The sequence below is a fragment of the Netta rufina genome (assembly GCF_964035555.1).
Source record: "Netta rufina genome assembly, chromosome: 23".
Taxonomy (NCBI): Eukaryota; Metazoa; Chordata; class Aves; order Anseriformes; family Anatidae; genus Netta; species Netta rufina.
This window is the reverse complement of record NC_140147.1, coordinates 2690678-2706442: the sequence shown is the minus strand read 5'-3', so window position 1 is coordinate 2706442 and position 15765 is coordinate 2690678. Positions and strand designations below refer to the sequence as shown.

The 15765-nt window shown below is 53.9% G+C and overlaps 1 protein-coding gene across 1 annotated transcript in view; it reads left to right on the top strand.

Moving 5' to 3' along the window:
• Nucleotides 1–15765, top strand: part of GRIK3 (glutamate ionotropic receptor kainate type subunit 3) — a gene marked incomplete at both ends in the record, with an annotated part of 102618 nt that overhangs the window by 57301 nt on the left and 29552 nt on the right. Inside the window, 6 exons of the mRNA XM_084300479.1 lie at nt 1082–1339; nt 2650–2831; nt 6391–6444; nt 10428–10601; nt 12902–13045; nt 15642–15749. Of these exons, the coding sequence (XP_084156605.1) occupies nt 1082–1339; nt 2650–2831; nt 6391–6444; nt 10428–10601; nt 12902–13045; nt 15642–15749 (920 nt within the window). The remainder of the gene's footprint in view (nt 1–1081; nt 1340–2649; nt 2832–6390; nt 6445–10427; nt 10602–12901; nt 13046–15641; nt 15750–15765) is intronic.

Sequence of the window (15765 nt, the reverse complement as noted above, 5' to 3'; positions counted from 1 at the left end):
GCCATGCCCATGCTTATTTTATTGTATCCCCAGCAATTTGCACACCCCCAGTGTTCTCCTCCTACCTCACTGTCCCTTTCTAACAGCAGCGGCACATCTGAAGTGCCCTGGGTGAGGCACCAGAGGGGAGGGCAGGAGAAGGACCGCACAGCACCAGCACGACCTGGGGGCCCAGCGAGCCTGCTTCTGCTCTGGCAGCACCCAAAGGTGCTGTGGGAAAGCTCTGTGGCAGCTCCCAGTTCGGAGGGAGGCTGCAGAGGGAATGGAGAAATTGTGCTCCTGTGAAAAATTTGCACATTTTTTTTTCCCCTAAAAATGCCTCCAGCCCTAACTGCAGTTGTTCTGCTTTAATTTCTCAGTGAGAGCCACGGAAAGCATTATTCTGCAAAAAGCAAATTCTATTAAACGTGATGGGAAGACGCATTTGTCAGGGCGACGCCGATCGCCTCCGTGTTCGCACCAGGCAGGGCCCCGCTGGCTGCGCTCCCCGGGCAGCCCCTGCCCTGCTGGCGCTGAGCTCTAATCGCTCCCCGGAGCACACTCAGCTAAGATCGATGGCAATACTTGCCTAAACGTGGCTCAGGACGGGTGGTGTCAGTCCCCCGAGGATGGTTTCATCCCTGCAGAGCGGATGAATGGCCCCGGTCGTGGCTCAGCCCCATGCTGCTGAGGAGCGCAGCGGTGCTGGTGGCCTTGGCCCAGCTTCTGCTGGCTGGGAGCATGGGAAGGAGGGGGACACCAAAGGTTTGGGAGCTCGGTGATAAATCAGGAGCTGCTGGGGAGCTGCAGGAAGAGGCTGAGGAAGGAAGAAAGGGCAGGCAGCCTTCTGAACACATGCAGGAGGACGGAGATGTAGGAGATGTACCTTGGTCATGTTTCTGGAGGCTCGGCCAGCTCCAGCACCATCCTGATGTCCACGGGTCCAGAGCCTGACTTCCTCCCTCTTCCTGCCTCTCTTCACTGCTGTCATCACCCGGTATCTGCACTGATAGAGCCCAGGACCTTGTCTGTCCGTCTGTCAGTGCCCCCGTGTCCCCCAGAGCTGCCTCGTGCTTCTCTGACCTCCTCTTCCCTCCTCCAGCCTGCGACCAGCTCGCCCTCGGGGTCGTAGCGATATTCGGCCCATCCCAAGGCTCCTGCACCAACGCCGTCCAGTCCATCTGCAATGCCCTGGAGGTCCCCCACATCCAGCTGCGGTGGAAGCACCACCCGCTGGACAACAAGGACACGTTCTACGTCAACCTGTACCCCGACTACTCCTCGCTCAGCCACGCCATCCTGGACCTGGTGCAGTACCTGAAGTGGAGGTCAGCCACCGTGGTGTACGACGACAGCACAGGTAGGCAGAGGGGGTGCTTTGAAAGGGGGGAGCCAGGGTTTTGTTGTTGTTGTGGGTCCCATTTAGGAATTTTTCTAAGGAACCCTTTAAGGGGCAAAATGACATCATGTGCACTAATCCCCGGGACCCTTTCTGAAGCATTTTATTCACAGCCCACTTGAGCAATGGGTAAATCCTCGGCACCAGCTCCGCCAACAAAGGGTCAAGGGGAGGATTAAGTGTCTGGGGGCACGCTGCCCCCACCCTATTGTACAGGGCACCCCCGTGCCAGCAAGGAACCCGCTCCGTGCCTGCCACTGGGGATGCATTTTCCCAGCTAAAAGCACAAGTGGTTCTGGAAAGTTTTTTTTTGTTTTCTGGCTAATTCTCTAAAACACAGCTGACAAAGTTTTTCACATGAAGAATGCTGTTGATGCTTAAACAAAGCAAAGTGCTGCACAGCACTGCAGATAAAAAGAAAGGGGGAGAAAAAAAAACAGAAACAAAAGACACATTGGGTAGCCTGTCCAACCTAATTCCACTAAACCAAATGGTTTCTTTAGGGGAGGGCTGATGAGAACACAGTTTGACATTCCTGTTTTGCAAATGTGGGTCACAGTATGTTCCCTTCATGGCATATTCTAATGCATTTCTTCTACTATGCACAGGGACATGCTTCTATTTTCCTCCCTGCAATAGGCATCTGCTGAATTTCTTCTTGCAACATTAGATACCAATAATTCCTGTGCAGCTGCATCCAGCCTGGCTTTGTACCTTCTGCATAAAATAGAAATGAATTCCGAGGGCAGCAAGACAGTTACAAGTTGTGATTAAGTGACCGTTATGAACTATGCTATTCATAAATCCAAGTGCTTTTTCTTTTTTTTTTTTTTTTTTTTTCCCCTTTCCTGTTGTGTATGGTAAATAATGTGGATTTTAATTTGTTGTGTAGATGATTATCACAGCCTGTCCTTTCTCAAGGGCGTATCGCTAAACAAAAAACCAGCGTGATGACAGAGATGGCAAAGGTTAGGATGGATCCACTGCTCTCCTCTTCCTACCCAGTGCAAGGACCCCAGCTCTGCATCAGCTGGGTGCAGAGGCAGCAGGAAAATACCAGGAAAAGCCAATCTGCCTCAGAATAACCATCCTGGAAATCTGTGTGTGTGTTTTTTAATGATTGATGCACACCTTTACCTTGCTATGTCTTTAGCAATGGCCATTTGGGGGAGGGAGCAAAGTCTTGATGATTTCCATACAACAACAGGAAGAAAACCCCGTGCCCTGCTGTCCTGTAATGCTGTCCCTTTGTCTTTGTGCCATGCCCGAAGGCCTGATTCGGCTGCAGGAGCTGATCATGGCCCCGTCGAGGTACAACATCCGCCTGAAAATCCGCCAGCTGCCGCTGGACACGGACGATGCGCGGCCGCTGCTGAAGGAGATGAAGCGGGGCCGGGAGTTCCGCATCATCTTCGACTGCAGCCACCTGATGGCAGCTCAGATCCTCAAGCAGGTGAGCAGGGCCAACAGGGGCTGTGGTGGCTGCTGGAACAGGGCAGGGGACAGCCCCACGGGTGGGTGTGTGGACCTACAGCTTTCCTTTCAGGTACGACGGGTGATTTTACTCCTAGACCCCGCAGCGCAGCCTTTGAAACCAAGGGCTGTCTTATTGCAGTAAGCAAGGAGGCACCAGCGAGAGCTCAAAAAGCAGCAAAGTCAAGGTTAGGGTTACGTCTCGGCATTCCCAGCATGAAACAACCCCAGCCCCGTCCTGGTGAGACAAACACCTCGATATTTCCTTTTTTAAGAGCGTGAGCCGGAGCGCAGGTAACGGGCTGCTAATAGAGGTGGTGAACGAAACCAGCCCACGCCTTTTTCATCAAAACCTGCCATTTTCACCCAGTGTAATTTTACAAGGATATGACTGGATTCTATAAAAAAAGTAATATGTAGATTTCAATGAAAAAAACACGTCGCAGAGAGACAGACCCCTGGTAAGACGGAGCAAATGTCAGGGGAGCAGCCAGCGTGCCAGCCCTGTGCCCCCAGCCCATCCATCGGGCCCCTTCTGTGGCTGCTCATTTAGCCTGACACGAGCTGTTGATGCTCGCTGATTTTAAATTTTTTCTCTCCTTTCTGTGCTGCCGCATGCCCCGGGGCTGTGACTGCACGCAGAGGGGCAGGGTGTGACGGCTTCGTGTTGGTGCTTTCGGGGCTGTGCTCGTGGTCCTGTGCCTGGCTGCAGCAGGAGCGGGGCAGCACAAGGAGCGGCTGCGTGCCCTGGGTGCTTCCCAGCACCGCGTGCAATTCTTGCACTTTAAGCCAGATGTCAGTGATTTTCCATTCGCTGGCCTCCCGTCTGCCTTTCCCTTCTGCCACCGGCATTTCTCGCAGATCGAGAGGTTTGCTGCTCGCCCTGACCCCTCGGACCCAAATGCCAGCACACTGTGGGGTCACTGCAAGACAGGAAAATGGTCCCAAAAAAGGCTAAAAAGCAGCCAGCGGAAGAGCTGCTCCAAGCAGCTCAGCAAGACGCTGCCACACAGATTAAATAAATCCCCTGAAGGGCTGAGAAAGCAAGCGCGTAGAAAGAGACTTCTCCTGCAACCTGCTTGATGCAAAATGAAGAGAAATCAGAAAGCCTAGGAGGGATTATTAAAGAAAGCAATAGAAGGGACTTATTGTCTCCTGCCTATTATTTTAACATGCTGGCTGTGTTTGGTGCTGTTCACTTATTATGCGGTTTATTATAGTTTATTGTGCCATCTGCTCTGCTCAGCCTTGCGAGCACAGAGTGAGGAAGATGGAGGAGAGGGGGGACTGGAGGGAAGGAACTTCTCCCAAGTCCTTCTGGCTGGTTTTGGGGGGCAGTTTCAGGACCCACAGCCATGCATTTCTGCTTAGCAGTATTACACAGTGTGTACAGGAAAAAAAAAGTAAAAATAAAATTAAAAAAATAAATAAATCAAATATTTTCAGAGTTTGGCAAGCTGTACAAACCCAAATCACGCCCTGACTGCCCTCTGCCCATATCCGTGCAGTGTCGAGGCTCCAAGCAGCACACGACACAGACCCCTCGTCTCTGTCGTCCTCATTTGCTGAAGAATTAGGAAGCTCAGGAACCTGATCTCCTAACTTTTCTACCCAAATGAGAAATGCACACCTGGATCTCCCAGCTTCCCTTGCAGAACGGCAGGAGGGGGCAGGAAAAGGCACTTCCAGCCCCGACCTCCGCTGCCTCCTCCCGCTGAGCCTCGCACGCAGCCCGAGCCTCCTCCCAGCAGCAGAGCAGCCAGAGCTTGATTTGTGCTGGTGGAGGAACAATGACACGCAGACAAAAACTGAACGGCAAAAATGTCAGGGAAAAATGGCCCAGCACTCTGTTTGTCCCAGCAGCAGCAGCGCTTACACGCCAGGGTTATCACCTGCTTTTTGTAGCCTCAGTTAGCTCTGCTTCACTCAGCCTCTGGTGTCGGCTTCTCCCATGGAGGTTTTCTGCTGCCTGTCCCCGTGCAGTGCCGACGGATGGCAAAAAGGGCTTGTGCTGAAATTCCCAACACTTGGTACTGGTTTTAACTTCAGGTAACATAAAATGGTTTGAGCAACTACAGCTACCACTCACGAGGGCAGCTCTGGCTGAGCACGCAGCACCAAGCCGGTCCAGGTCTTGCCCCCAAGTAATTCAGTGGCAAACCCTCCCAGAACACGAGTGGCAAGCAGTTCGCTGGTGATGTGGACAGTGCTTTGAAATGTTACGAGTCCAGGAATCACAACCCGAGAGCTGGCACAAAGATGTGCAGACACTGCCACATCCAGCCTGGGCTCCTTGGAGACACCAAACAACTTCACCCTCTTGGATGCACAAATCATTACAGAAACCCATCAGAGAGCTACACCCACTCATGAGGCCCTCCCAAGTTACCTGTGTTTCTCTAGCCTTGCTCATTTTTGGTCCCTTTTTAATGCTTTACACCTGTTTTCCAGCTTCCCAGCTTCTCCGCTCTCCTTGGCAGCTGTTTCCGAGCAGTTGCCGCACTCCGCAGCGCACAGATGTGCCTGTCTTAACTTTAATGGAGCTCCCGTTCCCATCCCGGGGCTCACCCGTAGCTCATCCACAGGTTTATCATTTATTTATTCCCCCCCAAACCCAGCTGTCTGCTGCACTTCCAGCACGGGGAGCTGGGGCTTGCTTCTCCCAGCAGCACCGGAGCGCGCGTCTTCCTCCGAAAGGGCTCCGCTGGGGAACCACCGGAGTCCCTGGGGGGTTTCACGGCACCTCCCCGGTGGCTCCCGTGCTGAGCTGCCAGCGAGCCCCAGGTTTCTGCACCCAGCTGTGCAGGGCAGACACAGTCCCATAGATCCACAGGCACCAGGTTTTCTAAAAGGTACTTCCAGGCCAGGAAACAAGGGGTAAAGACCCGCTCCAGCCTTACAGTTTTGAGGCTTGTAATCTCGATCCTTTCCCTTCTCCATGTTTTTGACATCCTACTTCTTTGCAAACTGTCACTTCCTTCCTCGGAGCTAAATTCTGCCCTAGTAATTTTAGCAAAAAAACAAGGGAAGCAAACATTTCCTGGGGGACTTGAAGTTGCTTTCCCATCAGTGGAGATTTTAAAGTGGTCTCGCATGCGTTTTCTCCAGAAAACAAGCTCACAGAGCCGGCATCACAGTGCAGACCTAAAGCAGCCACCAGCCTCAAGGTGACCTGCTCCTGGGCACAAACCTGTGCCCGATGTGCTCTGGAGGGTCTGCACGAGGTGACCCCACCTTGGACCCTCTGGGCCGTAACGATTTGTGACAAACCCCACAGATCTCGGTGTGGTTATGCAAATCCCAGCAATCTGCATGAGCAGAGCCGTGTCGGGCTGGCACGCGTGGGGCTTGGAGGGGATGCAGAGCACCAGAAATACAAGAACTAAAAATAAAAAGCCTTTTACTTTGCTTCTAGCCTGGAACGCAGCTGCTGGGCGTCTGGGTCTGCCTCCTGCCAGACTCCTGAGTTTTATTTCGCATGGCTGGTGTTATATTCTTGTGCCCACTCTTACTAACTTCCTTTCCCTGCTCTCCCCAAGGCCATGGCGATGGGAATGATGACAGAGTACTACCACTTCATCTTCACCACTCTGGTAAAGTATCTCAGCGACTCAAAGCCCTTTTGCCCTTGCTGCTGAGCCTGTGGGGAACGAGGAGGGGCCTGGAGGGGCCAGGGAGCAGGCTGGGTGCCCATCCTCTGCGTGCACTGCACGGCTGCAGGGCATTACTGCGGGGAGGGGAGAAGCAAGGGAAACAGGACCAGCACCCCAAGAGAGGTGAGAGCAGGGCCAGACTCAGCTTTGGGTTAAAACCAGACAATTTGGTCATCCCAACTCCGCCACCGCAGCCCTGAGCACTTACTGCGAGAGGCTTCAGTCTCTGCTTCGCTGCTCTTGGACGGCCGCAGCCCTTTGGAGCCGCACAGATTTGCACAGATGCAGCCTTTGGTTTTATTTCCCCTCTTGCTCATTTGATTTCAGTGCAGCTACCCGCACACTGAAAGATGAGCAGACGGGTGAGTCTGTGAGGTTGTTGGGATGGGATGGGACCACGTTTCAGTAAGACCCGGGTGTGTGTTTTTCTGTGCTCATCTTGGTCTCCCTTAAAACCCAGCCCCAGCCCCACCATGGTCAGAAGTTCAGTGCTGCGGGTTTATTTTGCATGAGAACTCAGCTTGAGATTAACTCCACTCTCATTAAACACGGGCCAGTTCTTCTCTGACACCAGGAGGCATTTTGGTTTGGGTTTTTTGGCATGCCACTTTTGTTTCCATTTAGGATGCTATTGTCTGGTATACTGTTGAATTTTGTGTGATTTCAAAAATCCAATTTATCTTTTTGCCTTTAGGAAAGAAACAGAATAAACTAACCCTTAAAAACTGCAAAATTTATTTTTCAAATGCAAAAGACATGTTAATTACCCCTGCTGCCATTATCTATTCCAGGCAGCTTTAAGCATTTCCCAGATAACCTCCTATTAATCAGCCCCAGCTGAGCCTAGAGTACATTTCATGTGTAGGTACAGCCTGGAGGTGGGGAAAAAAAAAGAATTATAATAAATTAATAGATAAGCAATCACAATTAATGCCACTTTCCTGAAATAACAGTTATATCATGGGAAAGATATTTTAATCTGTCATTCCTTAAGGCAATGTTTTCCTAGCTTGCAATGCATGTGCTGCAGCGTCTACAGTACTAGACCCATGGGGTGCTAATGAATTAGTCTATTATGTTATACTGAATGTTTCTAAAAGGTCCCTAGTCAATACTGAGTACAGTGTATCAACACTTGGCATGAAATGCTTCAACATTTTGCTAGGCAGCAAGACTACAGTTCACTGACTTCAACGTGATGAGCCCTACTGCAGCCTCTCTGCCACAGCAACCCTTCTGCGCCCGCGCCTAACGCACGGGAGGCATTAATGTCCTACAGAGCCCTGAGCAGGGACAACCCCTTGGAGCTCCACGCTTCTGGGAATTTCCCAGCAGCTTGTGCAAACGAGTCCTTGCGAACCCAGGGGCCTCCCTAATGCCTGCTGTCACTTCTGCTGCGAGTTAGGGAGGTGGAAGGGGGAAGCAGGAATCGCCTCCCAAGCCTCGGGCTGCCGCAAGCAGAAACCACACGCCCAGCCCTGCTTCGGAGCAGGCACCGAGCTGGGAGGGCCTGGTTCCCACTGGCACTGGTAGTCAGGCGTTCCTGCAAAGCTCCTGAGGCTCATGACATGCTTCCTGCTTCGGATGCTCAGGCACGATGAACTTCGGCTTGGGATTGTAACTGGGGAGGTGGGAGAGCGAGGGGAAGACCTGGCAGAAACACTGAGCAGAGAGCTTGAGAATAGATGGAGGGGAGAATTATCTGCGGTACAAAAAATAGCAGAAGAGAATGTAGATGAGGTGGAAAATAGAACCAGATGTTTCAATTTGTGGCTGTGCAGGAGCAGAAAATGCAGAAGAAACTGATACGGCAATTCCCCCCCCACCTCTGCACGTTCCGCCACGCAGCCCGTGTTCATCACCCTGCTAATGCCAGGAGATGCTAACGTGGGTTTGCAGCTGGGATTTGAACCGGCACCACGAAGGGAGCTGGGAGAAAACTGAAATGGAGCTCAGTGGCAAGCAGCAGGGGGAGGGCGCCCCAAACACCGGTCCCATCGGGCAGGCGGCAGTGCTATGGCACCGCGCTCTCTGGAGCTCGGTGGATTTCCCTTGTCATGGCTAGCCAGGGGGGAACAATCGACTTTCTGCAATCAAAATTTATTTGCCCACAGCAATTTCCAGAATACAGACAGAAGTATCCAACAAAAAGATCCAAATCCTGATAAAATAACCCATTCCACTGGGTCTGGCACAGTTCCGCCGTGTCCCACGTCCAGATGCCACCAGCACGCTGAGGTCAGGCAACCGCATTCGCCCTCAGCTACCAGAAGTCATCTGAAAGTCAACACTACGGCCTGGCCTTCACGATGCCCTTTAACAAGACGTGGAGCTTTATACTTGCGATTTTTCAGGAAAAAAAAAAAACAACCAACAGCCGGGTTAAACCACAGCAACCCTGCGCTCTTTGGTGGGTGTGATTAATGGCTCAGGCCCGGGCTGCAGCTGCAGACCGCACCATGGCATCCATCAGCAGCCTGCCTCGGGGGTGCGAAGTCAGAGGGCAGCACTTAAGGAAAGATCAAACCCCCAAAGCTTATTAAAGCAAAACAGCTGTACCAATTCCTAGCTCTCCCACTGAGAGTGAAGTCTCGGCTGCTGGCAAGTGCGGATTTTGCTACGCTTTGCTCAGGGCAGTGCATTTTAGGGGCAGTGCTTTCGCAGCCCCTGTGGGCTGAACAGAGCTTGCTGCCGTGTCTGGGTGAAGCCACAGCCTGCTGCGTCCTACTGGTACGGCCAAAGCAGCAACAGCCCCACATCTCCTGCTGCATTTCAACTCTTGGGCTTCATCCCTTGTGATCAATGAACACCGTGACCGCATTCAGCCCCCAGCCTCCATCACAGAAGACAGTGGTGTTGCCTTTCCATCTCCCTCCAATTTTACTAGAAGACATTGTTCTGGATAAATTCTGGTTAAGCTCCATCCACCAACAACTCCCAGACTCAGAGCCCCTCCAGCCTGCCGCTCATCTCACACGCCCCTCACCCTGCTCCATCCCCCAGGCAGCTCTCACTGCTCCGGCTTTTCTGGGCAGGCCAGCTGCTCCTGGCACCTCGTCTAACCCAAAACTACTCCAGCTAGCGACTAGGCATTGAAGCCAACCCCTGAACTGAGCTGACTGTGTAGATGTGCAGCGGAGCCAAGAGATGCATTAAGAAGCGCGCTCGCAGAGGGCTCCGAGCGCCCCGTCTCTCGCTGCCTGCCAAGCCGTGTCTGTGGGCTGGCTGCCAGCAGGGCTGAGGGCTGCCTGGCTGGGGGGGGTTTAAATAGCATAAAGGGCACCCTCATTCATTTGCAGACTGCGTAGGCTGGTCGTAATGTCAAGAAATGCGTCTTAGTTCCTCTTTGAGAGCTGTCTGCAAATTGGCATGCCGAATCCGGAGTTGCTCTGCCCTCCCCAGCACGCTGCGGGCCTCAGCACCGATGGCAAATTCTCACGGAGGAGCCCGAGGGAGCTTCCAGCACAGGAGATCTGCCTCCCCCCCCCCAGCCCTCGGTACCAGCCTAGTTCCTTGTGGTTTCAGCTAACTCGATGCCTTGGGGTTGGGACTGAATTGTCCCAGCCCCAGGGAGCAGACGGGGAACTGCAGCCACTGCCACAGCCCCGCGGCAGAGCTTTCGGCTCGTGTCCTGGTGCTCGCACGCTGTACCCGGAGCGCTGCTGTCACTGCTCTTACTGCTCCTGCCCTTACTGATGTCGAGGGACTGGTTCGGAGCATCAGGGATGTAGGATCAGCTCCTGGCCCCTCTGCAGTCACCCCAAGGGGGTCGTTTCACCTCCCGTAGGCTCAGGGAGGCAGAGCTGCCGACCCTGGCTTTCCCCCCACCACTCATCCGTCCCCCTTACCAGACAGCGAGCTCGCAGAAAAGACAAGCACAACAGAGCTAAACAACATGTTTAAACTGATTTCTCTCTTTTAAGGATCTTTATGCATTAGACCTAGAACCATACCGCTACTCTGGGGTGAACCTGACCGGATTCCGGATCCTCAACGTGGAGAACCCGCACGTGGCGTCCATCATCGAGAAGTGGTCCATGGAGCGGCTGCAGTCGGCGCCCAAGGCGGAGCTGGGGCTGCTCGACGGCGTGATGATGGTACGAGGGGCTTAAAGGACGTGTGGCGATGCCTGGGGAGCGAGCCCAAGGGGCAGGAAGCCTTTGTTAACGCCTGTTGTATTTATCCATATGTATAGATTTATGTATGTAACGCCCAAATGTTATGTAAATGTCCTGTACTGGTCCCAGCTTACTGCGGGTGTCTTCCCCAGGCAGTTACTGGCACTCCAACATCTGTCCCTCGAGTGCAGCGAGTTCTGCTGGCGAAACCCCTGCCCCACACACCCAGCTGCCGACTGATGTGCCAGTTTGGGAAGCCGGTGCTCCTTCCCTCCTTCCCTTCTTCCCTCCCTCCTTGCCAGCACAAAGCTGCCTCCAGGACCCGTGGATTTCAAAGCTTTCCCTTCCAGCAAAGCCGTAGCACAGCGGGGAAGTGCCCAGGCTGTTTCATGCTGGGAGCAAGAGGGAGGGAGCTGCAATCAGCTGCCCTTTGTGCCCCTTGCTGGAGCTCAGCGGGGTTTCCCCAGGCTAGGAGCGCCTGGCAGGAGTGAGCTGTGTGTGCCCCAGGCCCCAGCACACCGAGCTGGCTGGGGAAGCCCCTCTGCAGTCACTTCCTGGGGAACGGCAGGCTGTGCAAGTCCCTGGAGCAGCACTGGGAAGCAGAAATGCTCCAGCAGCCAGGGCCTGCCCCCTAGCAGGTGCCAAGGCTTGCGTGGGTCCAGCCCAGGCGGGATTACTTCCCCAGGCAGTCCCCAAAAGGAGCCAGACTCCTGGCTCCCCAGGGCTGGGAGCACAGCACGAGGTTGGACTGGGCCAGGCAATTCACCGAGATGGATGAATGGAAGAACAAGGCAAAGCTGTGCCCAGAGATGGGCTCTGCTGCAGCTCCGATGCCTCCTTTTAGGGCCCGATGGCAGCTCTGCTCCACCGAGCTGCTGCTCGCAAGGTGCAGCACCTGCTCGCCCATCTGGCTTCCCGGCAAGGCTGTCTCCGACCCGTAACTGCCGGCTGGCTGCCTCCTTTCCTCCTCTCCTGCTCTGCCAGAGCCTTCCCCCCGTAGCAAAGCCTCCCAGACCTTCACCTCACATCCCTCCTGTCCCTTTTTGTTTTCCCTTAGCGGACAGATCTTCCCCAGCTGCCCCTGGTTCCTCTCATCCTTGTCCTGCCTGCTCCCTTCTGCACGGGGTTCTCCTTTGGCTGTTTTTCCCTCAGCTGGGCACTACAGCATCCACTTCCCCATGAAATTGCATAGCCAGATCCTTGTCCCCACTCTAATTCGCCATGAAATCGCATAGCCAGACCATTGTCCCCCTCTCTCCCAGCCCCAAACTCCCCAGATCTGTCCCTGCAGCCCTACAAATGACCCCCCAGGAGCAGGTCTGCTGCCTGCTCTTCATGCTCGGGCTCTTCAGGAAGGGAAGGTCACGGGGATGGCTGCCAGTGCTGGAGGCTTTTCTCCACGGCCACGTCCTGACAGATATTTGCCCAGTTGTTTGCTGTGTTATTTTGTTTTGTTGTGGTTTATTGCTTTGCTGCTGTACTCACATCTGCTTTGTAGCCTTGTGAAGCCAGCAAACAACGTGTTTTCATTAGCAAGACCGACCACATCGGGGGGGGGAAATAAACGTGGTCAGTGTTTGGAGGAGAGAGGGGGCATCTCAAATGGAGTCTGAACCCATTATGTTAAATAGAAGGCGAAAAAAAAAGAAAGTTCTCCCTCGATCAAACCACTGGAAAGTGGGAAGGTGTTACACACTGTGATGCTCTGATTTCAGTGCCAGTTGGGGGCATTCTGGAAAATTTTGAATGCCCAGAGACAAGCCACTTAACTTTCCTGATTCCTGTTTCCCCACACATAAAATAGCCTGGATAAGATGTTCTCATGCAAGTTGCTTTTTGCACTGCCTTGGACAAAGCAGACTAAGTAAAAAAACCTTGTATCTGCATTTAGAAACAGCTAGCTTCTTTGTGGCCACACAACAGCACTAAAACAACCAGAATAGCTGCAGATGGACAGATGACATTTTCCCAGTCTCTGCCTAAAGGAGCTGCATAACACAGAAACACGCTCGTGGGGCTTTGTCATGTGTCTGAGGATGAGTTTTGCATGAGAGGTCAGCCCAGAGCCTTACAGAAGTCCTATTTGGTGTTAAAGCTTACGCACGCATGGCAATCTCTCGAGATCCCAGCCCTGCCTCTGGTGGGGACTGCACCAGGACCCCTCTGCTGGTGGTTCCTGCGGCTTCTCAAGGAGATGCCACGAATTCCCCGTGTTGCTGTGTGAATGCCTCCTCGCTGCGGAACCACGACCAACACAAATGCTGTTCCCTTTACTTTAGACAGACGCTGCCCTGTTGTACGACGCGGTCCACGTGGTGTCCGTGTGCTACCAGCGAGCCCCCCAGATGACCGTCAACTCCCTGCAGTGCCACCGGCACAAAGCCTGGAGGTTCGGCGGCCGCTTCATGAATTTTATAAAAGAGGTAAAAGCACCATTTGCAACCATGATTGCTTCCCACTGCTGCAAAAGCTCCCCAGCAGGAGCAGTGCAGCTGCTCGGAGCGCAGGTACTGAGGCCCGTGGCAGAGGGGTTGGCAGTTACAGGGCTATAAAAAATCCTCCCCTGCCTGAGTAGGTACAAAGGGATGGAAGTGTGGATACACATCAGACTGCTGTGTGTCCAGAGAGACAAAATCCTGTCTTTGCCTTCAGAATAACACTCACACTACCACAGCAAAACAAGCCGAGCACTTCCACGGTGTCACCAAGACTGGTCCTTGCCTCCTCTTGTGTCAAGAGCAGCTGGACCCCTCTCTCTGCAGCCACCCCTGCCCCGAGCCGTTTGCCTTTTCTTTTCCAGCACCATTTGCTTGGGGCCCACCAAAGGCTGTCGGAGCAGCCCCCTCCCGGTGGCTCAGCACACCACTGCCTGCGTGCTGAGGAATGGCTCTGGCAGCGTGCAGCACTGAGCGAGGGGGAGCCAGGGGAGCCGAGGGGGCAGCCCCGTTCCCTCTCTGTTTTCAGTCATTATGATTTCTCGCCGTTCAGCCCACGTATGGTTTGTTTGCACCTGGCTTAAGCACGCAGGCAGACTCAAGCGGCGGCTGTCTGGGTGCGGAGAGCTGACCGAGGGAGGGGAGCAGCGGCAGGAGGCAGCCAGCCCTCCCGCAAGCCCCAAGCACCCAGCCCAGCACGCAGCCCCAAGTCCCCACGCTCACACCCCAGGCTTTGCCTTGTCTGCAAAAAGCAGCCCTCGCCTGAGGAAAAAATGAAGGCAGAGCCGCAGGGAGATACCGCAAACCCTGCCAGATATGTCTTCGTGAACAGTAACACCCTGTTTACCCTGAGGCCTTTTGAAACTTCTGTGGCTGCGGCTCTTCACGTGGGAAGTTGTGATTCCAGCAGCAGTATGGGATACAAGACGGGGGCCACACTTAAAAGGCTGGGGATTAAATCCCCTCAAGTTTTTAGACATAAAGGAGCAGAAGCACACTGTTAATGGTTGTTAGGACTGGTGCTGCAGCATCACCTGCAGACCACGCTGGCGCTGAGGCCGGCACACAGCAGCAGTGACAGGGCGCCCACCCAGGGGCTGCCGGGTGCACGGAGCGCACGGGCGTGGGGAGGAGAGGGAAGAATCGTTCCCATTGCAGAGAGAGAAAGAACTTCTTCTTAATAGGCTCTGAAGACTGTATCTCCTCTCTCTCTCTCTGCCTCTCTCTCTCCTTTTTCATGTTTTGTTCCCTTCTGCGGAAAGCTGCTCCAGCTGGCTGCCAAAAGAGAGTGTAAATAATTTGTTTGGTTGGCTCCTTTTGCAAATTACCCTGAGCTCACACTCCGGTGCCTGCCTGTTGTTTCCCTTCCTGGCACCGTGTCAGCCGGTTGCAGGGACGAGCCCCCCCACCAGCAATCAGAACATGCCATAATTACTCCCTCTAAACTCCTGCCCAGACAAAGCAGGGCACGTAGTGGGGTGCCTTGCCGTGGCCACCGGCCCCGCGCTCCTCGCAGCTACAGCAGTGCCTGGGGCTGGATGAAGACACGCACGGAGGGGCCCCCAGCCGCCCCCATCGCCGCAGTGTCGGTGCCCCGAGTGCCCTTGGGGTTCCCAAGAAGTACGGGGTGGGCAGGCAGAGCGGGGCACAGCCCCATCTAGGTGTGTTCCCCCCAGCTGCCGGTGCATCCCCTAGGAAAAACCTGCGTGCCGAAATGAGCAACAGAGCACTATCTTCCCCAAAACCCAGGGGTGGCGAAGAAGCTGTCATTACTCCTTAGGAATTAATGAGGACGAGCCAGAGGAGAGTATTTATGGGAAAATATGCCAGTGGTTCCCCCCTTGAGAATGCGTTATGCCACCTTTATCACAGCAGGTTATTTCGAGCTGCCCTGCCCATGAAGGAGGCAGCTCCATCAGAGGAACATCCAGTGCCCAAGCAGCAGTGGGAACATCCCCGAGGGGCCACGAGCACCCCTTGGTGGAGCAGCCTCCACACACCCCACTGTGCCATGGTGCCGGTCTGCTGGCACAGCTCCTGCCCAGTCTGGGGGATCTCCCCAATATTCCCGTGCCTGTTTCAGAGCACAGAGCCTGCCAGAAGGACGGGCTCCTGGCCTCTTGTGCTCTGCTTTCCATCTGAAGGGAGGAAGAGAGGAAGTGTTTGGGACATTTGAGCTTCCGTGCCCCTCTTTTGCTGCGAGAAAGGATTCTTTATTCATGAGCTTGGCTGGAGTTGTCCCAAACCCAGGCTCCCTGCAGCCTGGCATTTATCAGGACTACAAGGATAAATGCAGCCCGCAAGGATGCCGTGATAAATGCAAGGAGTTTTCTCCTGAGTCATCATGTCCTGCAACAGCTGTTGAACACAAAAGGTGCGAACGGAGACGGTAGCAAGGACTGCAGAGAGTGGTGAAATCTCCAGCCCCGTCTGCAGTCTGCACAGCGACGTTGGTGATTATTAATTAATCATGCTCTTTGGGGAGAAAGAACTAGTAAAAGGACTAATTAAAAGAACACACGGTAGAGGGCAAAAGATTATTCATGATCCCAACTAACGGCCCGGCTACTTCTTCCTTCTGCAGGCCCAATGGGAAGGATTAACTGGACGAATTGTCTTTAACAAAAGTAGTGGCTTACGGACAGATTTTGACTTGGACATCATCAGCCTCAAAGAAGACGGTCTCGAAAAGGTAAGCGGGGTTTGTC